This window comes from Scylla paramamosain, chromosome 4, assembly GCF_035594125.1.
Source record: "Scylla paramamosain isolate STU-SP2022 chromosome 4, ASM3559412v1, whole genome shotgun sequence".
NCBI classification, from domain to species: Eukaryota; Metazoa; Arthropoda; class Malacostraca; order Decapoda; family Portunidae; genus Scylla; species Scylla paramamosain.
This window is the reverse complement of record NC_087154.1, coordinates 31,499,527-31,523,951: the sequence shown is the minus strand read 5'-3', so window position 1 is coordinate 31,523,951 and position 24,425 is coordinate 31,499,527. Positions and strand designations below refer to the sequence as shown.

The 24,425-nt window shown below is 35.9% G+C and overlaps 1 protein-coding gene across 1 annotated transcript in view; it reads right to left on the bottom strand.

Moving 5' to 3' along the window:
* LOC135100006 (methionine synthase-like) overlaps window positions 1–24,425 on the bottom strand; it is a 33,982-nt gene that overhangs the window by 3,199 nt on the left and 6,358 nt on the right. The window contains 16 exon segments of the mRNA XM_064002828.1: window positions 927–1,114; window positions 1,502–1,657; window positions 4,506–4,680; window positions 6,296–6,412; window positions 6,625–7,488; window positions 7,689–7,868; window positions 12,753–12,938; window positions 14,090–14,203; window positions 15,963–16,054; window positions 17,326–17,453; window positions 17,610–17,840; window positions 17,972–18,066; window positions 18,194–18,360; window positions 20,155–20,309; window positions 22,595–22,692; window positions 23,978–24,177. Coding sequence (XP_063858898.1) covers window positions 927–1,114; window positions 1,502–1,657; window positions 4,506–4,680; window positions 6,296–6,412; window positions 6,625–7,488; window positions 7,689–7,868; window positions 12,753–12,938; window positions 14,090–14,203; window positions 15,963–16,054; window positions 17,326–17,453; window positions 17,610–17,840; window positions 17,972–18,066; window positions 18,194–18,360; window positions 20,155–20,309; window positions 22,595–22,692; window positions 23,978–24,177 — 3,146 coding nt within the window.

Sequence of the window (24,425 nt, the reverse complement as noted above, 5' to 3'; positions counted from 1 at the left end):
ATCTGGTTTCATTGATGTATATATATATATATATATATATATATATATATATATATATATATATATATATATATATATATATATATATATATATATATATATATATATATACAGTAAACCCTTGTTATACTGGACTAATTGAGATGAAGCCACTAACGTTAAAGGCAAAAATCCAATAAAAGCGGTGGTGAGTGGGTTAGGAGCGCCACAATCTCTAATAACATCTGCCGGTACAAGACTGAGGCAGAAGCAGTGTGTGGGTGCCATGGTTGTGCTGCCGGCCAGCCCAAATTATTATACAGCAATGTGAAAATTATGACATTTTTCTATACCTTATGGCATAGTGTATGGTAGACAATGTATGACAGATGGCAGACAAACACCAAATTATGATAGAAATACCATAACTACGGCAGACAGCACAACCCTGGTCGGTGTGGTGTGCGTTCACCACCACCACTCCCACCATCCCCCCTCCCTCCCACCCTCACTCACTCCCTCGCCAGCACCGCCACTTACCAGGATATCTTACAAGGGTGAGCTCCACTGGAAGGGAGCTGCAAACATGCCAACACACCACAGTGTAATAAAATATTTGTGATGATGACAAACATGTACCTGATATAAAATACTGTGGAATGTGTTGTAAGCATTTAGTGAATTATCAATATTAATATTCTGGCCAGTGGCTGGATGTTCCGCCTCATTTACTAACATTTATCCGGTAAATCTGATGGATGGTCTGTAGGCCATACGTGTCCGTCAAACACAGAAATCCACTATAACAGGGTCCGGTAAAACAAAGATTTACTGTATGTATGTATGTATGTGTGTGTATGTATGCATGCATGTATGTATGTATGTATGTATGTATATATATATATATATATATATTTTTTTTTTTTTTTTTTCCCCTAATACTTTACCTGCTGTCTTAGACCAAAGAGTCTGGCCACAACCTTAGATCGTGATTCATCTTCATAGAGCTCAATGTCATCTCCTGTGCTGTTGGCTGGGTAAAAGGCAACCACACCCTGAGCCTGTATGCTGCCTTGGGAGAGAATCCTAGACAGCAGCTTTTGGGCATCATCAAAGACACGCCTAGCTTCTTCTCCTGTTTCCAAAAACAACAATGATTCAAGTGCCAATATATTTGTTTGTCTTTATAATATAGCACTTTTCAATAATGTTCTTCAAGTAGCTAACTGGCTATAAAGTACATCTCCCTACAAATAATTTTCCTGAATCATACAATCAGAAATACCTTTTTCACCTATTATTCCAATAAATTGAATCTATCTTTTCATGTGCTGGTTGTAATTCACAGCTGTGACATACTGGTTATGATTGTCTTTTGAAATAAGATCCAACCTTATAGCAACATAAAGAAAATCTTTTCTTTATTAGTAATTTCATTATAGCTGTATATTCTAGGTTTCTTTACTATACTTAACTAATTACTTATTGATGATCTATATACCAAAAATTGAAGTATACTTACCAACAGTAGCATCATTGAAAATCTTTGGAAAGCCTCTATTAGGATATTTTCCACGTAACTGCCACACATCAAAGAATGGCTTCCAATCAATATACGGCACTAATAATGACAAGTCATAATTCTTAAATACCTTTGTGCCCAGAAATTTTGGAACAACTGAAATAGAAAAACAGACCATGGTTACATCTCATATAATTTAGAAATATAAATATGACATAACTTTGTTACTTCATAAGTTCATGCAACTTGGATTTTATCTTACACATTCATTTACTTAACTCAGATTGCAGGCTGATGACTGAAGTTTACTGTACAAACAACATATCTTGAAAATAACAAAATTTTTCTTTGCTAAGCAAACTGCAGTATGTGCAGTGGTGCCCCATAAAAATGCTGTATGTAAATCACTTGCTGGATATAACTATACTGAAATATTTGTTAGAAACATTTAAAATATCAAGCATCAAGTGAAAAGTGACAAGTGAAACTAGCACCAACCACATTTTAATATACAGTAAGATCATTAACATGCATTAGAGGCTACTGCTCTTTCAGACCATTTCCTGATTAGTTCTCAACCTTAGACTAAATTCTTTCATCCTTCCACCTTTTAAATCACTGTCCAGCGTCTAACATCTGAACATTACCAGCTACAACAGAATCAACTCTTCTTTCATGTGTGGGTGACTTTCCTTAGCCAAGTAGCTCAGTGCTACAATTGAAGGACAGAAAAAAAAAAATAGCCATATCATATTACAGTAGATTACAATAAGGAATAATATGACCAGAAATGGTTCCTTTGCATAAATGTGCTAGTTTTAAGGGTATGAGTCTTTTGAGTATTTCAGAGAAAGTGATGATCAAGAGAACTAAAGAGGGCAAAGAGGAAGGGATTTGTGATGAACAGTGATATTATTCCAAACTAGGTCTTGTGAAACAGGTACCTGGAATGTTATTCAGCAAAAGATAAGGATGCCTTCTGGGCATTCATAGATTTAAAGAAAGCATATTAAAGAACAGATATGCAAGGGTTGTGAAACATTTTTTTTGACTGCATTAACCAGGTAGTAGCTTTTAAATAGAATTAAAAAAGATAAATAAGTTTACTGCTAGTCTACCAGTTGATGTTGGATACACTGAACGGAAGTCATTTAGCACTGAAAGACGGTTTACTCCTAGTTCAGATAAAACCTGCCAAGAGTTCTTGATCACCTTCAACAAAGAAGGTTGTCTGTAGTCCTAGTGGTCTTCCATAGCTTACAGAAAAAAAAAAGTTTTAGAGGATGATATCAGCAAGGAAAATGGATTTGGTTTGTCCAGTCAGCTGATCAGTTGACAAATTTTTTTGTCACCATGCAAAACATGAGCTTTATCCTCCTTGTTCATATGTGTATAACTCATCTTGAATAAAAGTAAAATCCACTGGGCTGGCAAAACTGATCCAAACCCTAATCCTTTTATGATTAGTATTTGCTCTCACACTGAGACCAGACTATGCCATAAGCCTACACACTGAGCACCAAAAAAATGCTATGTCACCAGAAACTTCTTAAGTACTTCATGTATAGCACTGCAAATGTAAAACTCTAGGGTGTCAGTGTGTATCTTTTCAATAGTGGGGTCCAGAAATTTGCAACAACTGTATATCATCGCATCCTTACAGTAAACACTTAAACACTTTATTGTGTTTGTCAAAGATAACATACACTTATTTCTTGTAATTGATGGTAAGACAAACAGCCTTTTTTGGGCAGTTCACACATTCAACAATAATGGGTACATAACTTTTTTGGTGTAAAGGGCAAAAGCCAAAAAAGTAAATAAATGAAGAAGGCTTTCTAGCAAAAAATTAATTTTGGGATAATAGAAATTCTTATAGTTCTAAGAAAAGTAACATACTTAAAAATCAGGCAATGGTTACAAAATCAAAACCATACAAGTGCATACACCAAAACAAGCCTATGATGAAGAGAAGTGCCACTGTTCATAAAAGTTTAGAAGAGCACAAGACCCAGTATTCTTTCACAAAAACCAGGCAAAAGAGTAAAAGGATAATAGTACAAGAAATTTTGGAATAAATATACAAAGTGATAAGGATGATTAATTCAGAAAATTTGGAGTAAGGCATAATTTATAGGTGAATACATTCTTCTATGTAAGAGCTAATACTTTGCAATGAAGAATGAAAATACCCTTAACAACATATTCTTAAAGACATCACTAAACACAATAAAGAATCTAGCGATGTGAATAAATTGAGCCCAGTGATCACAGGGTGAAAAATGCTTAGTATCACTGCCTCTAAACAAAGAAAAAGAAAAGTTACTAAACATTCTAACAGAAAAGCTGGACATATACAAGATGAGGATAAAAAAATAAGTACTCATACTTGTGGCCAAGACAAATGGAAACACATGAGGACTTAACTGACAATCAAAGATGACAATCAAAGAAAAAAATGAGATGACAACTATGGAAAAAAAAGTAAAGAAACTCAAAAGCCAACACACATAAAGTAACACTGCAGAAAGATACTAAAAAACAAAATACAAGCTCTCAAACAGTCTAACACAGTACATATGTAGAATTGATGACAGTTAAAATCATCTCACAAGACTGAAGAACTCTACATAGGGGTATAAGTCCGAAGATAACTGAGAGATTACTCAGTATATATATATATATATATATATATATATATATATATATATATATATATATATATATATATATATATATATATATATATATATATATATATATATATATATAGTCATAAGTGGCATAAGAGAGAGAGAGAGAGAGAGAGAGAGAGAGAGAGAGAGAGAGAGAGAGAGAGAGAGAGAGAGAGAGAGAGAGAGAGAGAGAGAGAGAGAGAGAGAGAGAGAGAGAGAGAGAGAGAGAGAGAGAGAGAGAGAGAGAGAATCTTCATCAGAAGATTAATGCACAGCAACAATTGTAACTTCTCCAGTCACTTGCAAAGAAAGAAAAGTGGATCTCATACCTGGTTTGAATCCTGAATCCCAGTCAATCTTGAAGGAATGCTTACGGGCTTCATTAATGGTCACATATTTCTTATCCTTCAGATTTTCATAGTGGTCTTCTCTGATTATTTCATAGTCCTCATTGAGATCTTCAATAAAATCATCATGCATTTTTCTGTCCAGTAATGATGAGCACTGAAGAATTAAATAAAATTCAGTCTCAAATTTCCATGAAATAACACATTCTGACTATAATAATTTGACAGTGGGTGACTGGTAAAATGTTGATAAAGATGTCTTCAGAAGGGGCAGAGGGAATGATATGTGAGGAGCAATGATGCTTTAGAAGCTCAAGGAATTGCATGAACCAAATATTTCTTGTGTGAAAAGTATTTAGCAAAAGGTGAAGATACGTTTTGAGCATTCATGGATTTAGATAAAGCACATGACAAAATAGAGAAGGAAGAATTGTTTACTCTTTTTGATTGTATGAACTAGATGTTAAATTGTTAAAAGGAAAGATAAGTTTTATATAAATAGGAGAAAATGTGTTAGAATAGGAAATAACATGAGTAAATGGTTTCCTGTTTGAATGGGACTTTAGTAAGGTTTTGTGATGACACCTTGGTTGTTCTATATTGTAAGAGATATGAATGTGGGAATGTTACAAATATGTAAAAGCTGGAGTCTAGTAAGGAAGAGGATTGATTCTGCAGAGAGAGATTGAGACCACTTGAAAGGAAGCTAATAAGAGCATAAAAGGAAGACAATCAGAATGAGATGAAAAGTAAAGCAATGAATTGCATAAAGGTGATAGATGGTAGGAGGATGAATGTAATTTTGAATGGTTATTAGCCTGAAGAGGTAAAGTGTCTCTTGTATCTAAAATTACATATTCTGTGAATACAAGAATAGATATAGAGATGAGGCTTAGAATGAATTAATGAATAGATAAAAATTAATTTAACTGTTCCATATACCTTCAACACATTCCATACCCAGTAATTACCTAATACCTAACATTTCTTTAATGATCAATCATACATCACTGATTTTCTCCAGTATCCTACAACTTGCCCTCCTCTAAGAGAGGAGTTTGAAAACAACTTAAGAATTAAACTGACTATACCCATCTTAGAACTCTTCTGTTTTCATTTTTGGACCAGAAATGAGCAAATTTTGTTTTATAACCCTTTGGTGATCTCTTTTTTCATATAAATATAAATATATAGATAAATAAATAATGGACAATATATTTATGCTTAATATGAATAAATGAATACAAATATAAAACATATTCACAGCATAAATTCTTATCATTGGGTTTGTTGTTTCCCAAATATTCTCTTCTGAATCAGATGGCTGTTATCTTGTAGATCCCTACTATGGCCAATCCTTTACAGGAGTTCTTAAGAACAGGATTAAAAATATAAATAGATAAACAGCCAGCCAGTCATTTTTCTCAGGAAATAAAGGAACAAGTGACTATGGCTTATTTAGTGCAAGCACTCTTAATGAGTACACTCATGCATGATAGAATCCTCCTTAGTCATCATTCATCAAATGAATCATACCAATGATAATGCTATCCTAACTTCTTTTCATTTATATTCAAAACATAATTACTATATGTATATTGATACTGAACTACTATCAATTTGTGACTGAGATATGTATGAGATACAAAGTACTAGTAATAAAGTAATCTACATGATGACATAGGTGAGCACAATCAGACAAGTTAAATCTTACTAACAAAGTAAAAAATGGGGAACTTTTCATTAGAAACTTAACAGTATCAATTACTTACCACCACCACACTTTTGGAAGCATCCACCACATGTACCACAGGATTTCTGTATTTAGTTGCAATCTTAACAGCAGTATGGGTTCGTGAAGTAGTGGCTCCACCAATCAGGAGAGGAATCTGTTGAGGAATTGAGAAATGTATCAGGATACAATCAACAAGCCTTGAGAATCACTAGCTATCACAAAGCAAATTAATTAATAACTTGATAGAAGCAAGTGAATACAATTAAAAGGTAACAAACCATTTTAAAAACTGATAAAATAACTGTTTCAGTAGCTTTATGTGTTTTATTTTAAAATGCAATAAACTCAGTACTGATAAAGTAGTACCTGAAGGCCAACTCTCTCCATCTCTTTGGCTACATGTATCATTTCATCAAGGGAAGGAGTTATGAGTCCAGAGAGTCCGATGATGTCTGCTTTCTCTGCAATGGCACACTGTAAGATCTTATCACTTGAACACATCACACCCAAGTCAATTACTTTATAGTTATTACAGCCCAGCACCACTCCTACAATATTCTTGCCAATATCATGGACATCTCCTTTAACTGTGGCTAGAATAATGGTACCATTGTACCTCTCTTTCTCTGGTTCACCATCTAGTTGGTTCATCATTGAAGCTCGTTCCTCCTCCATGAACGGGATGAGGTAACCTACAGCCTTCTTCATGACTCGTGCACTCTTGATTACTTGAGGTAAAAACATCTTCCCAGCACCAAATAGCTCCCCCACTACACTCATACCACTCATAAGAGGACCCTCAATGACATTCAGTGGCCTAGGATATCTTGATGAATCTGATCGAGCTGTCTCAGTGTCTTCCTCAATAAATTTATCAATCCCCTTTATAAGAGAGTATTGCAATCTTTCTTCAACACTTCTGATTCTCCAGTCATCTTGCACAACACTGTTTCTCAATTGGTTAGTACTTTGGTCAGCATAGGCAAGTAGTTTTTCAGTGCAATCTGGGTCAGTATTCCACAAGAGTGCTTCACACAACTTTAACAGCTCTGGCTCAATGTCATCATAAACAGGCAAGCAGCCAGCATTTACAATTCCCATATCCATTCCAGCTTTGATGGCATGATACAAGAAAACTGAATGCATAGCTTCACGCATAACGTCCTTTCCACGGAATGAGAAAGAGAAGTTGCTCACTCCTCCACTCACTCGTGCTCCAGGACAAGTAGCCTGTAAAGAAAGATTTGTATTACACTTTACTTTTTAAGGAATCACATTACCAAATAACTCACTACCACTGTTGGTTAAAATTATTAATGTATCATAAAACTAAAAAAAAAAAAAAAAAAAAAAAAAAAAAAAAAAAAAAAAAAAAAAATGCCAATCATAACAACCCTACACACAGTATTACATAATCTTATTTATCTTACCTTTATTATTTTAGTAGCTTCAATAAAATTCATGCCATACATGTTGTGTTCCTCTATTCCTGTAGCCACTGTCAGGATATTAGGATCGAAGATTATATCATTTGGGTTAAATCCAACCTTTTCCACCAGAATTTTATATGATCGTTGACAAATCCTGACTTTGCTGTCTACATCCACAGCCTGAAAATAACATCACAGTGAAAATATATTTAACCCATAATCTACAGTATTGCCAACATACTCCCTGATGTACAAATCATCCTGTATTTCCTTCCTAAGAGCAGCTGGGAAAAAAATTCACTTGTCATTTATGTGTCCACACTTTTTTTTTTTTTTTATGTAGGAAGGATACTGGCCAAGGGCAACAAAAATCTAATAAAAAAAATGCCCACTGAAATGCCAGTCCCATAAAAGGGTCAAAGCAGTGGTCAAAAATTGGTGGATAAGTGTCTTGAAACCTCCCTCTTGAAGGAATTCAAGTCATAGGAAGGTGGAAATACAGAAGCAGGCAGGGAGTTCCAGAGTTTACCAGAGAAAGGGATGAATGATTGAGAATACTGGTTAACTCTTGCGTTAGAGAGGTGGACAGAATAGGGGTGAGAGAAAGAAGAAAGTCTTGTGCAGCAAGGCCGCGGAAGGAGGGGAGGCATGCAGTTAGCAAGATCAGAAGAGCAGTTGGCATGAAAATAGCGGTAGAGAGGGGCTGAAGACAGTCAGTTAGAGGAGAGGAGTTGATGAGACGAAAAGCTTTTGATTCCACCCTGTCTAGAAGAGCAGTATGAGTGGAACCCCCCCAGACATGTGAAGCATACTCCATACATGGACGGATAAGGCCCTTGTACAGAGTTAGCAGCTGGGGGGGTGAGAAAAACTGGCGGAGACGTCTCAGAACACCTAACTTCATAGAAGCTGTTTTAGCTAGAGATGAGATGTGAAGTTTCCAGTTCAGATTATAAGTAAAGGACAGACCGAGGATGTTCAGTGTAGAAGAGGGGGACAGTTGAGTGTCATTGAAGAAGAGGGGATAGTTGTCTGGAAGGTTGTGTTGAGTTGATATATGGAGGAATTGAGTTTTTGAGGCATTGAACAATACCAAGTTTGCTCTGCCCCAATCAGAAATTTTAGAAAGATCAGAAGTCAGGCGTTCTGTGGCTTCCCTGCGTGATATGTTTACCTCCTGAAGGGTTGGACGTCTATGAAAAGACGTGGAAAAGTGCAGGATGGTATCATCAGCATAGGAGTGGATAGGACAAGAAGTTTGGTTTAGAAGATCATTAATGAATAATAAGAAGAGAGTGGGTGACAGGACAGAACTCTGAGGAACACCACTGTTAATAGATTTAGGAGAAGAACAGTGACCATCTATCACAGCAGCAATAGAACGGTCAGAAAGGAAACTTGAGATGAAGTTACAGAGAGAAGGATAGAAACCGTAGGACGGTAGTTTGGAAATCAAAGCTTTGTGCCAGACTCTATCAAAGGCTTTTGATATGCCCAAGGCAACAGCAAAAGTTTCATCAAAGTCTCTAAAAGAGGATGACCAAAACTCAGTAAGGAAAACCTGAAGATCACCAGAAGAGCGGCCTTGACGGAACTCATACTGGCGATCAGATAGAAGGTTGTGAAGTGATAGATGTTTAAGAATCTTCCTGTTGAGGATAGATTCAAAAACTTTAGATAAGCAGGAAATTAAAGCAATAGGACGGTAGTTTGAGGGATTAGAGCGGTCACCCTTTTTAGGAACGGGTTGAATGTAGGCAAACTTCCAGCAAGAAGGAAAGGTAGATGTTGACAGACAGAGCTGAAAGAGTTTGACTAGGCAAGGTGCAAGCACGGAGGCACAGTTTCGGAGAACAATAGGAGGGACCCCATAAGGTCCATAAGCCTTCCGAGGGTTTAGGCCAGCAAGGGCATTGAAAACATCATTGCGAAGAATTTTAATACGTGGCATGAAGTAGTCAGAGGGTGGAGGAGAGGGAGGAACAAGCCCAGAATCGTCCAAGGTAGAGTTTTTAGCAAAGGTTTGAGCAAAGAGTTCAGCTTTAGAAATAGATGTGATAGCAGTGGTGCCATCTGGTTGAAGTAGAGGAGGGAAAGAAGAAGAAGCAAAGTTATTGGAGATATTTTTGGCTAGATGCCAGAAATCACGAGGGGAGTTAGATCTTGAAAGGGTTTGACATTTTCTGTTAATGAAGGAGTTTTTGGCTAGTTGGAGAACAGACTTGGCATGGTTCCGGGCAGAAATATAAAGTGCATGAGATTCTGGTGATGGAAGGCTTAAGTACCTTTTGTGGGCTACCTCTCTATCATGTATAGCATGAGAACAAGCTGTGTTAAACCAAGGTTTAGAAGGTTTAGGACGAGAAAAAGAGTGAGGAATGTACGCCTCCATGCCAGACACTATCACCTCTGTTATGCGCTCAGCACATAAAGACGGGTCTCTGACACGGAAGCAGAAGTCATTCCAAGGAAAATCAGCAAAATACCTCCTCATGTCCCCCCAATTAGCAGAGGCAAAACGCCAGAGGCACCTTCGCTTAGGGGGATCCTGAGGAGGGATTGGAGTGATAGGACAAGATAAAGATATGAGATTGTGATCGGAGGAGCCCAACGGAGAAGAAAGGGTGACAGCATAAGCAGAAGGATTAGAGGTCAGGAAAAGGTCAAGAATGTTGGGCGAGTCTCCAAGACGGTCAGGAATACGAGTAGGGTGTTGCACCAATTGCTCTAGGATCATGGAGGATAGCAAAGTTGTAGGCTAGTTCACCAGGATGGTGAACTAGCTAACTAAATGACATGTCCTGTAACTTATAAACCATTGTGTTAAAGGCATTTGACCATAGAATAGTTCTGACTTTGAATGATTTGGTCTTTCATTTCCAAGAATATGTGACTTTCCTCACAGGACATCCAGCATATATATATATATATATATATATATATATATATATATATATATATATATATATATATATATATATATATATATATATATATATATATATATATATATATATATATATATATATATATTGTTACTGCCAAGCAGGTGAAAGAAGTTGCTGTTGTGCAAGCAAGTTTGTTAATGAGAAAGGAAAAGACCTGGAGGTCAGGGCAAGGACCAAGACAAGGCCTAAGTCAGCAAATTCCTTGTATGGTTGGTGTTGAGGTATTGTTGATGCAAGGAGATGAAGGATGCTTGTTATGACATGAGGCTAAGATGAGGCCGGCCTTATCGCTGTCGCTAATGGATAACGATGGACAGGGTAGGAACCCAGGGAGTATCTGAGGACGATAGACACTTTGCTGAGGACACTTGTGCAGGGAGGACATGTGTTGGTGCAGAGACAGAAGTAGATAGACCTACCTAGAACACCTGTCAGAAAGGGCGTACGCATTACTGAACGATTACCCCAAGACCCAAACACGTGAGTTTAATAACTGTCTGTGTAAGAATACATTACCCTATAAGTAATGTGCAGAATCATACTTGTATTACACAAATTATTCATATAGAATATTGTCTATGATCATTAATGTATGTCTTCAGGTTTTGACTGGATTCAATTGGATTCAATAAATGATTCGTGTCATCATGTGGGTCTGAAATAACCTTCACCACCTGCTGCTGGTTATATATATATATATATATATATATATATATATATATATATATATATATATATATATATATATATATATATATATATATATATATATATATCAGTACCTCATGATTCAAACTTAGTTGATTCAGGCTATTCAAATTGGAATGTTCAAATTGAGAAGCAATTTATCCCATTCAAATTAATGTGATAGGAATTAATCTGTCCTAGGTCCCAAAATTCCCCTATTTTTTTCTTTTTTTATGGGTTTATGTTGTACCCTAAACAGAATTGAATGAAAATAACCTGAATTACTGAAAAATACAGTACACAAAAACATGAAGTACCATTTATTTTGACATATAACACGGCACCTGAACCATCCTAAAAAAAAACACAAAAAGTGGGTCACATACAAAAACAAAGACCCTAAAATTTAATGCAAAATACCATTCTTAATACCTAAACACCAACCTCAAAATGATGAGTCATCAAAAGTTCCTGGCATCTTCAGTCTTGAAAACAGTTGTGTATACAATTTTTATTTTTTCACTAAAATTCTCTCTCTCTCTCTCTCTCTCTCTCTCTCTCTCTCTCTCTCTCTCTCTCTCTCTCTCTCTGTGAAAGTAAGAACAATCCTGAGAGTTGTTAAACAGAATGAGACTGATGGAGAAAGAAAATTAAATTATATGTGAGAAAGAGTGTGAAAGGATGAAGTGAAAATAATAAAGAATGAGAGAGAGAGAGAGAGAGAGAGAGAGAGAGAGAGAGAGAGAGAGAGAGAGAGAGAGAGAGAGAGAGAGAGAGAGAGAGAGAGAGAGAGAGAGAGAGAGAGAGAGAGAGAGAGAGAGAGAGAGAGAGAGAGAGAGAGAGAGAGAGAGTGGAAGGAGGGAGGGTGTGTGGAATAGAGAGGATGGGAGGGATGGGGGAGAGGGTCAGGGAAGGGGGAGGAGGGGATGGGAAGGGGGAAGAGGACAGGAAAGGGGGAGGGAGCAAAGAGGAAAAGAAAGAGAGAGAGAGAGAGAGAGAGAGAGAGAGAGAGAGAGAGAGAGAGAGAGAGAGAGAGAGAGAGAGAGAGAGAGAGAGAGAGAGAGAGAGAACACACACACATTTTGTGCTTCATCCACCTGTGCTGCCCATCAGCTCAGTCAACAACTCTGGTTCAACAACCTGTTACCACTATAGATGATAGTATACATTTGGTATTTATTGTATTATACGCCTCATTCATAACACACCAATAAATCAAACAATTAACAAGTAATACACTAACTTGAGTGGATGATAGTAGTTGCTTGATTGATGGTCCGAGTGGCATCGCTTGAACCGGTGTTTGTGTTCGAATTGGATGACAAAATTTGTTCGCCAATCCTGGTCAAATTGGGAGTTGTTCGAATTGAAGGACATTAGAATCATGAGATATGACTGTATATGTACAGACCAATGACCAATATCTTACCTGTCCTTTTTCATCAAAGGCCATGACAACTACTGCTGCTCCATACTTCTTGATTAACTTGGCTTTACAGATAAAATCCTCTTCACTCTCCTTGAGAGAGATGGAGTTGACCAAGGACTTCCCCTGGATGACTTTCAAGCCAGTCTCAATGACATCAAAATTTGAAGAATCAATACAAATGGGAACCTGAAAGTGAAAAGAAAACAATTCTATACCTTGTTTGTTTCTTTTACACCACCAGCAAGAAGTAATGAGTGATTGTTGACCAGCTTATACCTTTTAACAGTATTTTAAACAGTATTTGAGAGCATTTCTTTAAGGAAATAAGCAATAGGCAAGGAAGGTGTTACAGTCTTCATGTTTCTATGTTTGCAAACTACTTGTGGATAACTATGGCATCCATTCAGAACAACTCCATTTCAGATATACTGTTTGCTATCTTGAAGAATTTGTTATATTTATATTCACATGTGTAAATATATTCATCATTTTATCTCTCTGACACCTCACTTCCTCTGTGAGCATCCCCTAAGTAGATGACTATGGCAATAGATCCTCCACCTCTCCCTAATCAAATACTCCCTTCTTGATTCAGCCTCTATTAACACCTCTTTTTTCACACATATGTTCCTTTATCCTATCCTACCATCTTCCACACAGCCTTCCTCTCCTATTAACATCTTCAGCTTTACACATATACTTTCTTTACAAACTTTTTGCTCTTCATTTTCTCAACCAAGCCATACCATCTCAGTGTTCTCCTTTTCACCCATTTCACTACTATAGGTTGTATCATTTGCACAGATGCTCATAGTACATAACTGTTTTCATTGCTTGTCACTCTGCCTACCCCTGTCAGATTATTAGCTTCTCCAGCATGTACTCTTATCTGCTGTGTCTTGTTCTGATTCATACTTCAGTGCTGTTACAGAAGTACTATTCCTCAAACTTCTCTTCACATTCACAGACACATTTCCCCTTTCATAACTCTTACAAATAATCCTATGACACACCTACCTTTCATAGCCCTTATCTCACCAAAGTTACACAATATCTTCCCTTGATACTTAAATTCTTTGAGATTTTTTTTTTGTTAGAAAGTATATCTTAAAGCATTCATAAATATAATACTGACAATGTATAAAAGAAGCCACTTTAAGTTGAAAAGATAGGTTTTTTAAGGCTGTTAAAATTTTGGGGACCATAAAAGTTGAGTTCTGCCCACATAAAAGTACAATATTATTTTCCCTGTGAATGCATTCTCAGTGGGAATGAGAAACTGTGTAGCAGATCTGAGTATAATGATGCATGCAAGAATATAAAAGTATGACACTTACCTTGCAAATGTCTGGCTCAGTGGATACCAGGTTAAGAAAGCGGTACATTGCTGCATGACTGTCCAGGAGACCTTCATCCATATTTACATCAAGTATCTGGGCACCATTTTCAACCTGAGCAAGAAATTTATAAATTCATTTAAGAATTTAAATTCCAGTTAATTCACAAAAGTTGCAGGAAGATTCCCACTATTGTAGTAGAAGAATGTTCTGCAAAAATTAGAGCAAATGTACACGAGTCTCCAAATATTTCCTTGTTTTAAAATTTATGTCCTAAAATTTATGCTAAACATCGCACCTAGTATTTGCCAGAATGTGTATTACAGGGCATGGGGTGCTCTTTGTACTGAGATACACATGAACAGTGTACACCATGTTGCAAGTAAAGAAAGTGACTGCATGCCTTCATAAACAGGTTGACATTAAAAAATCCAGCAACCTCTGGACCTGAGGAGTGCCAGATTTTCTAAAATGCCAGATTTTGTTGTGGTTATATATGGTCTGTATATTTAACAGAAAATGACTACCTCTGCAATCCAGTGTCATATGTTTCACAAATGGTTTGCACAAACATGCTGCTATCAATTTTTTTTAGCACTTCCACTTTCCCTGCAATCAACAATGCACAATGTTTATATTTTATGCCATCTCTTTTCTTAGCTGAATCTATAATGGGGGTATACAGCAGCAAATAAATTATAAAATGAGAAGAAATGCCTGTTAGCAGGTGTGAGCAAGATCCAACAGCTGATTCTGGAGTACAGTGCCTCCAGAAAACAATGGCGTGCCTAAATCCATGCTGGAAATCTGAAGGAACCAGATTATGGATGGCCGGATTTTCAAATGCCAACCTGTACATAAATACTTATGAGGCCAGAAGTTTCTATAGGCTATGGTGGAGTCAGGGTGTGGGTACAGTTCTGCCTTTTCCTAAAATTACATTAAGTAACTTCTGTGATACATCTAAAAAGTGCTAGAAATAAGATGGAGGAATAATAAATACAACTGTCATGTAAATATTATAATATCCCACAAAAATTAAAGTCATTAAACATATATATCTATACATCAATAAAGATATGTGGTATAAGTATTGTACAGTAATGCTAAAAAAATATTCTAATTAAGTTTTAGAGCTGTTTTAAGGTAGGTAATTATGTTATTTATAACTATATTTAGAAGTTAATCTGAAGGAATACAAGTGAAAAATGTGTTGATTACATAATGAAAAAATATGTTAAATTCATCATGAAGGGCAACACTCACCCACCCAGCCTGACCCAGGCCCCAGTGAGGTGGTGACCTCATCCTGACACATTTGTTAATTCACACCAGGTTTAAGGTGGGCAAGTATGTTATGCATAACAATATTTATAGGGTAATTTGAAGTAATATATGTAAGAATACATTATTTACTTAACAAAAAATAAATGATAATAAAATAAAACGTTGAACTCATCAAGAACAGCAAAGTGATCTCACACAGGCACGAATCACTCGCCACATGCATGTCCCCTGGGAAGTAACCCACCTGGTTTTGTTTTGGGAAAAGAGGCAGCACTGCACCCATATTCTGACCCCACCCTAGCCACCAAATTAGGCTGGTCTTACTATAGTAGGAAGTTATTGAGATTACATGGAAAAATTGCCTTACTGTTTCTAATACAACACTGGCTCCTCTCCTAAGGAATGAGATCTACATGATGTGGTGTACAAGCATGAAGGATTGCTTTCAGAAACTCTTGGAATCCTTCATTTGCAACTCCCTTTGCCCCTTTTCAGCTACACTTTCTCACTGGACTTGGGAAATACAGTGCACTACATAGTCACATCTAGCAGTAGTGTATTGTTACTCTGAATTTCACAGACTTACTTGTGTCTTTGCAATACTAAGAGCTTCTTCAAACAGTCCATCTTTAATCAGCCGACAAAACTTCTTGGAGCCAGAGACGTTACATCTTTCACCTGGAAAATGCCATCAGAATCTGATCACTTGTATGTTTCAAGTAAAACCCAAACAGATTTTACTATGCAACACTTAAATAGTTATTTCAGCTGGCACATGTGTACAATATAAATTTTTTCCTCACGTAATTTTATTACCTTGAGTTCTAATTCTATATGTAACATTCTATCTATTTGATGACTCACTCTCCTTAAAGAGCATCCCCCAAGAAGTTGGCCATGATAGAAGAGCCTCCACCTCCCCAGTCCAAACATCTCCATTTTGTTTGCTCAAGGATTTTACTTCTACTAAAATCTCTTTCATACATGTACTCTTTATCCTAATCTGCCACCTTCCAAGTGACCTTCCTCTCCTATTAGCACCTTCAAGTTTTGAAATCCAAACAATAAATCATCTAAAATTAATGGAACAATGGCAAAGTAGTATCTGCAAAACAAAAATCTAATTTTGATACAAGAAACCTGCTCTCTGGTTCTCATAATCATTTCTCAAAAATACCTGATTTTGTGAAGTATCTTTAAAATACATACTTTTAACACTGTAAGATACGTCATTTTAACTTCAAAATATTCCCCGTGCAATTGCCAAGAACAAATGATGAGCAATGAATAAAGGTTAATGAATCTCTTCTGCAAAAAAGGTGTCTCATCACTTAACAATTATTAAGAATAAGTGTTTTCAGTAATAGTAGGTAACCATAAGCAGTACTCTTGTACATGGTGCATGGTACAATAACAAAATAAAAAAGAACATGCTACTCACAGAAAACATTAATCTTGCAACAAGAGGGTAATAGTCTGAAAACTAACTGGCATATTAAAGGTACTCTGTCTCTTGATATAGTGTTTTTACAAATAATGTTTGATAGTCATTATTTTTTGATATTCTGTATTTTTCATTATCAATAGCCATTTATTCCAGAATGAAGGATGTTAGCTTTGTGTTGAATGTCAGCTTCATTGTTATTTATGATGAATGTTTTTAAGTAAAGCATATAATAAATGAAAAAGATATAATCATGGAGTTTAAGGAAAAACAAAATAAACTATGCTTGATGAGAATTACTGCAAAATTAAAAATTTTATATTTTGGAAGCATGTGTGTGTGTGTGTGTGTGTGTGTGTGTGTGTGTGTGTGTGTGTGTGTGTGTGTGTGTGTGTGTGTGTGTGTGTGTGTGTGTGCACTTTTCTCTCCTACCCCTTCTCTGTAGGGGTGTCAGCCTGGTATACAGATAAATGGATAGATGATCTAGTCAAAAGCTCAGGTTTACCAATATTAACAAAGTTTGTCTCAGAAGTGATCCTCATTGGCTCTAAGCCACTCAGCAGTAGGACATCTTGATAGAGGACAGAGGGAGTAGATCGGGGTTTCATGGTCGATACAGCTTCTGCAATGGCCCTGGCAACCAATGAAAAATAAGTACAAACTAAATAGTTCTTTAGCTTCCATATTTTTCATCTATGAAAAGATTCATCAGATCTTGAACAAAAATTCATTAAATGCAAGGCAAAATAGACACCATCTTTTAGATGAAACTTCCAAGTCTAATATTACCTGATATGATCTGGAGTAGTTCCACAACACCCGCCAACTACATTCACTAAACCATCCTTGGCAAAATCCCATATATGACTAGCAGTAGTTTCTGGGGTTTCCTCATATTCCCCAAATGTATTGGGAAAACCAGCATTGGGGTAGCAAATGATGGCTGCACTTGTGTTCTGACAAATATTCTCAATGAAAGGTCTCATTTCTACAGCACCCAGGGCACAGTTGAGTCCAATACTGGAAGATGGTGAAAAATTTAATTCTTGAAAAGTTAATAATTTTAAATCTGGCAATTCATAATTTACATTGGAAAATGCAAGTTATTTAAATAGCACAGCAATGAAACAGAGAAACATCCAACTACACACCATACTGGCTGAGCATGGGACACACTGATCACAAATGCCTCTCCCATCTGTCCAGACAGCGTGCGGCCAGACTTGTCCACAATCGTTCCAGAGACCTGAAAATAGAACTCCATTATAAATGTACATATACATCAACAAAGAACCAGAAAATATTATGAATCAAAACATTTAGTTGTACAAAATAGTTCAGAAGTTATAAAGGCAAGTCATCTCAAAGCTTACAAACAATGGTATTGGATTGTATTCTGTCTCAAATAGAGTCTGAATGGCAAATAAGGCAGCTTTTGCATTTGCCGTGTCAAAGATGGTCTCTACTAGGAGGATGTCCACCCCGCCATCAAGGAGTCCTCGGGCTTGTTCCATGTAGGCTTCCACCAACACATCCCAGGCTGCAAAAAAATACACAAGATCCTGGCAGAACTTATATGAGGTAATTTATTAAAATACAAAGTCAAAATTTCTATTGAGTCTTTTTTGAAGTCTTCATCTATTGCCAGAGTTAAAAGGAGGTCTTTATTATGACTAAATATACATACTAATTATCTAAATAAATCAGCACAAACAAAAAGTAATTTAAACACGCTGGCATCAGTCAATTTTTTTTTTTTTTTGCATAAATGGTATTAAAATGTCATATAATAAATTAAGAAAAATATAACAGTTCTCAGTCCAATATCAACCAGGCAACCTCTTGTAAGTGAAGGCAGTGTGCATGAAAGTAACTGCACTATAACAATAGTTATTTTCATCTGACATTTCATAAGTACCTTAGAAGAAAAGGAAAGGTGCAAGAAGCCCTCAGGCCTACATATGGCAGTCCCTGTATGGAACATACCTACCTATTTACATTTATTATCCTCATCCATAAATTTGTCTAATGTTTTAAAGGTATCTAATGACTTAGCTCTAACAAACTGATTACTGAGTCCATTCCATTAATCTAACATTTTATTTGAGAACCAATTCCTTTTTATCTCTTTTTTAATATAACTTCATCAAGCTTGAACCCATTACTTCTATTTCACAGGATAACAGTTTGTGGCACCATGTTAAAATAGCAGAGGTGCAATTCAGACAATGTTCACCACCACCTTTGGCCTTCCTCTCTTCACTGACTAGCCTGGTGAACTACTCTTTAACTTTGCTATCCTCCATGACCTGCACCAACTAGTGCAATACCCTACCCATATTCCTGACCATCTTGGAGATACACTGAGCATTCTTGACCTTTTCCTAGCCTCTAATCCTTCTGCTTATGCTGTTACTCTGTCTTCTCTGTTGGGTTCCTCTAATCACAACCTTATGTCTGTATCTTGTCCTATCACTCCAATCTCTCCTCAGGATCCCCAAAGTGGAGGTGCTTCTGGGGTTTTGCTTTTGCTAATTTGGTGATTTTCCTTGGAATGACTGCTGCCTCCATATCAGAGTCCTGTCTCTGTGTGTCAAGCACATAAGAGGTAACAGTGTCTGGCATGGAGGTATACATTCCTCAGTTTTCTCTCAACCTAAACCTTCCAAACCCTGGTTTAACACAACCTGTTCTTGTATTATACATGATAGAGAGGTGACCCACAAAAGATACTCGAGTCTTCCATCACTTGAATCTCACTTTATATTTCTACCTGGAATCATGCCAAGTCTGTCCTTTAACTAGCCAAAAAACTCCTTCATCAATAAAAAAAAATGTCAAAATCTTTCCAGATCTAACTCCTCTTGTGACTTCAGGCACCTAGCTAAAAACATTTAATAACTTTGCTTCTTCATCCTTCCCTCCATTTCAACCTGATGGCACCATCTCATCTAACTCTAAAAATGAACTCTTTGCTCAAACCTTTGCTAAAAATTCTATCTTGGATGATTCAGGGCTTGTTGCTCCCTCTCCTCCACCCTCTGACTACTTCATACTACCCATTAAGATCCTTTGCAGTGATGTTTTCTATGCCCTCACTAACCTTAACCCTCAGAAGGATTATGAATCTGATGAGGATCCCTTGGCCAGTGGTCCTCTTACATAAAAAAAAAAAAAGACTAATTTTATATATATAAAAAAAATCTTGAGTAGATTGCTGAGGTCCAGATGCCACTTCCAGCTGGATGTATCAAAATTTCACTGTGGCACTATTTATATAGGCAATTGTACTGCCTGCACTTGAACTGAGCCTAATAAAGATGAATCAACTTACTAATATTCCTATAATCTGGTCGTTCTACAGATGGAGAGATGGAGAGTGTTCGGTTGGTAGGACCCATTGCACCTGCAACATATCGTTGCCTTCCTGATGATACTGATACTTCATCTGCTGCACGCCTTGCTAGTCGAGCAGATTCCAAGTTCAATCTAATTTAGAAATAAAACCCATTTGTTTAATTTACAAATGTTCAACATAAAGATTATAAAAAGATAACATAATTGAATCAGATCAGAAATCTATGATCATAGAACCTATAGTGGGATTTTCATGGACAATGGGTATACAAAATACATGCAATATCTTATTAAATTTATGAATTATGAAAAATACTAAAATGATTAAACATCAAACCTTTTGAATTTTATTTTTCTTTACTCACCTACTTGGGTGCACAATGATCCATCACTCTTTCATTCTTTTGTACTCGGTCCTTCCACTTAACTTTCTACAACAGAGCTTAGAAGAGGGAGAGGTCTTACTCTACTACTCTGTTGTGATAAGTCATCTAATCACCAATTACCACTAGCATATAACTGTCTTCCAAATGAATTTATATAACAGATTTATCTAAGCTTGTGTCATTTCTAACAGTGCATTGTACTGTTCAGTGTTTCAACATTTAATCATTAGTGTGTTGCCTAGCTCATCTGATACATAAACACTGGTTTTCAAAGACTATAATAAACTAGAGATATGTCTGATGTCAAAAATTCAGAGATCTGCAAATGTATGTATACTGTATAGATGTTTTGCAGATGTAGATACAGATTAAATCTCTACTAAATGGCAGATGCATATATGGTTGCTGATATCAAATTATGACACCCTCATGGATGTGGATGTGATATGTTCAGGATTTTGTAATAAATTCAATATACAGCACCAATTATTGCCAGGTGGCAGCTGCTTTGTTACACAACAATACAATACTTTGTAATTTTAAAGTTTTGTGACAATTTTGAGACACACAAGTTGTGTGATATGAAGTTCAAGACAAACCATTATAATCTTTCTTGGGAATTTTGAGGGAGTATGGCCTACAATGCATACATACACAAACATGCTTAATATACATATATTATAGCATACACAAATACATACATACATACATACAAACACTTTCTCACACACTTTAGCACACAATTTCTCTCTCTCTCTCTCTCTCTCTCTCTCTCTCTCTCTCTCTCTCTCTCTCTCTCTCTCTCTCTCTCTCTCTCTCTCTCTCTCTCTCACATTTCATTAGGTTATGTAAAATCTAAAGAAAGGATTATAAGGTGTAATTTCAGTAGATAATTAAGCAAACATGTTTTCATTCACTTTTATACATACAAACATACACAAACATGCTTAATATACATATATTATAGCAAACACAAATACATACATACATACATACAAACACTTTCTCACACACTTTAGCACACACAATCTCTCTCTCTCTCTCTCTCTCTCTCTCTCTCTCTCTCTCTCTCTCTCTCTCTCTCTCTCTCTCTCTCTCTCTCTCTCTCTCTCTCTCTCTCTCTCTCTCATTTCATTAGGTTATGTAAAATTTAAAGAAAGGATTATAAGGTGTAATTTCAGTAGATAATTAAGCAAACATGTTTTCATTCACTTTCATCTTTAACTTTGCAATTCAACTTTGCTTTAACTTTGTAATGTAAAAAATAAATCTACAACATCCTCCCCTGTTTGCAGGACAGATACAGATATTTATTTCAGAGCAAATGCAGATGTGGATGTCTTATTAAAAACTATGCAAATGTTCTGTGGATAGATATCCAAGATATCTTCATAACACGCCTCTCATTGAAACTTCAGCAATTATGAAAACACACATGAAACTGGTGATAAGCAAAACATATGTGAAGGTAATTACATATATATACATATAGAAGAAAAAGCACTGCCACATTTAAGTTACAGAAAGTCAGTACAAAAATGTCAACACAGAAAATAATCAGGCAAGGGGGACACTATTTCATATAATCTGTTCACAGTAACATAAGAAAAAAAATCTAAGAACTTGGAATGGGAAGAAACAAGAAATATGATCAAAGAGTATTAAAAATGTCTCAGATTTGATCATCAGATATCATTCTTACGATCAAATATACTAAGCAACTGAAACAGATACTTTGTAATAACACAGAATAGAAAAAAAGCAGTCCAAAGGAAGGAAAGATGATGTTGAGCATGTAGATATTAAAGCATGAAATTAAAGCATAGGATGAAGTAATATGAAGTGTCCACAAATAAATATATATATACTTAGGACACAAAATGTGCACAGATCCAGATGATGAAACAATGATGATGATGATGATGATGATTATGATGGTATACAACAAAAACCACACTGAAAGTTGCGCAAGGGAAAAAAATCAAAACCTTGTAACATCTGATAGAACAAATGAAGAACATCCCACCTCACCTGTAACAGATATGTTCTAAATGGTAGTCAGCCTGGGCTACTCGTGTTCCACTGAATGTGTTTGTCTCCACAATGTCAGCACCAGCTTCCAAGTAAGCCTGTCACAAAACAAAGTTGCAGTATATGAAGGTATAGCTTTTATCTGCATGAAACATACCTCAATAAATACTAATTTTCATTAGGTAGAGTAAAAAAAAAAAAAAAAAAAGATGGTATACTCACTGAACTATTATCTAATGGACGTTTCATTTAGTAAATTCCATTTAATGATATATATTCATTTAATTACTTTTCTGCTAATGCACTGAAATTCTGCACTAAATCAACAGGTTATATATATATATATATATATATATATATATATATATATATATATATATATATATATATATATATATATATATATATATATGATGAGGGGCACTGGTCGAGGGTAACAAAACTGTATGTATGCAGTTAGCAAGATCAGAAGAGCAGCAAGTGTGAAAATAGCAGTAGAAGATAACAAGAGATGCAACACTATAGTGATGAGCAAGTGGCCACATTTGGTCCAATTAAAGCTTTTCGATTGATTGGCTACTGTTATACATTCACAAAGCCATGCTTTTTTCTGTTTTTACACTGATTTAACTGATTTTATATTTCATAAATATTATAAGGTAATGACAATGACACCAATCAAGCCAATCATGAAAAACAACAAACTGGTGAAGAAAATATTCCAGTGAATACACCATGTGTGTTACCATCAAGTATGTCAATTCGACAGCACTACCACCAAACATCCACTAAATCACTAAACACTAATTCTTCAGAGTTTATTTTTACTTAAAGTGCACAATAATACTTACCATTAAAACAATGCTTCCACCAAACTCTGAGAAGGCAATGTGAACCAGTGTGGTGGATATCTCATAAAGGTGCTGCCTAACTCTTACATTTTGGCAACATCTGCGATGCATTCATTGATATGTTTTTTATTCATCCTTTCATTATTTTTCATAAAAGGTCTGAGTCTTGTACTTATGAGATATGATAAAATGCTTTAATTGCAATATCAGTTTGAAAAGCAGAAAATAAATAAAAGTCACTGATTCAAAAAGCTAATTAGCACTCAGTTTACAAACTCAAATAAGCTCATGCATGTTACTTGGTTCAGCTTCCAGTAACCAGGACTATAATAAACCAAACATCACCCAAAAACTAACAAATCAATCATAAAACCAATCATGTCAGAATTCTTTTAACAAATGCATAGGATGCAGGAATTAAGTGCACTTTTCCCCTAAATTTTATTCTAACCCAACTCATATAAAAGAATAAAAGAATCATATATTAAGATATAACTCTTTTAATATTCAACTAATTTTCTTTTAAACTAACCTTGTGGATGTTCAAAATAATTTGTGGTTTTGTTAAAGACAGTAAATCATTGTTGCCTTTCACACTGGTACTGTGATCTTTAAATTCCTCTCCTCGGTAGTCTTCTTCCTCCAAGGAGTGACGCTGGATCATAGTCCCCATGGCCCCATCAATTACAAGAATGCGCTCCTTTAGTGCCCTTTGGATTTCTTGCCCCCTTGCTGCAAAGATACCATGATTTAAATTAAGGCAACTGCTGCATACATGAATGAGTTATTCTGCTACTTTAAGAAATTAGGCAAAAACTTCCATGACCAAATTATTAATTTTGTACCTGAGATATGTGGATTTAGAAATATATTTCTATAATCCCTTCTTATTGTAAAAGATGACTATACAGGATAGGGACAGAAAGCCCATAACTCTAAGTGTACATAGAGGAAAGTCTCAGCCTCCATGGGAAGTCTTT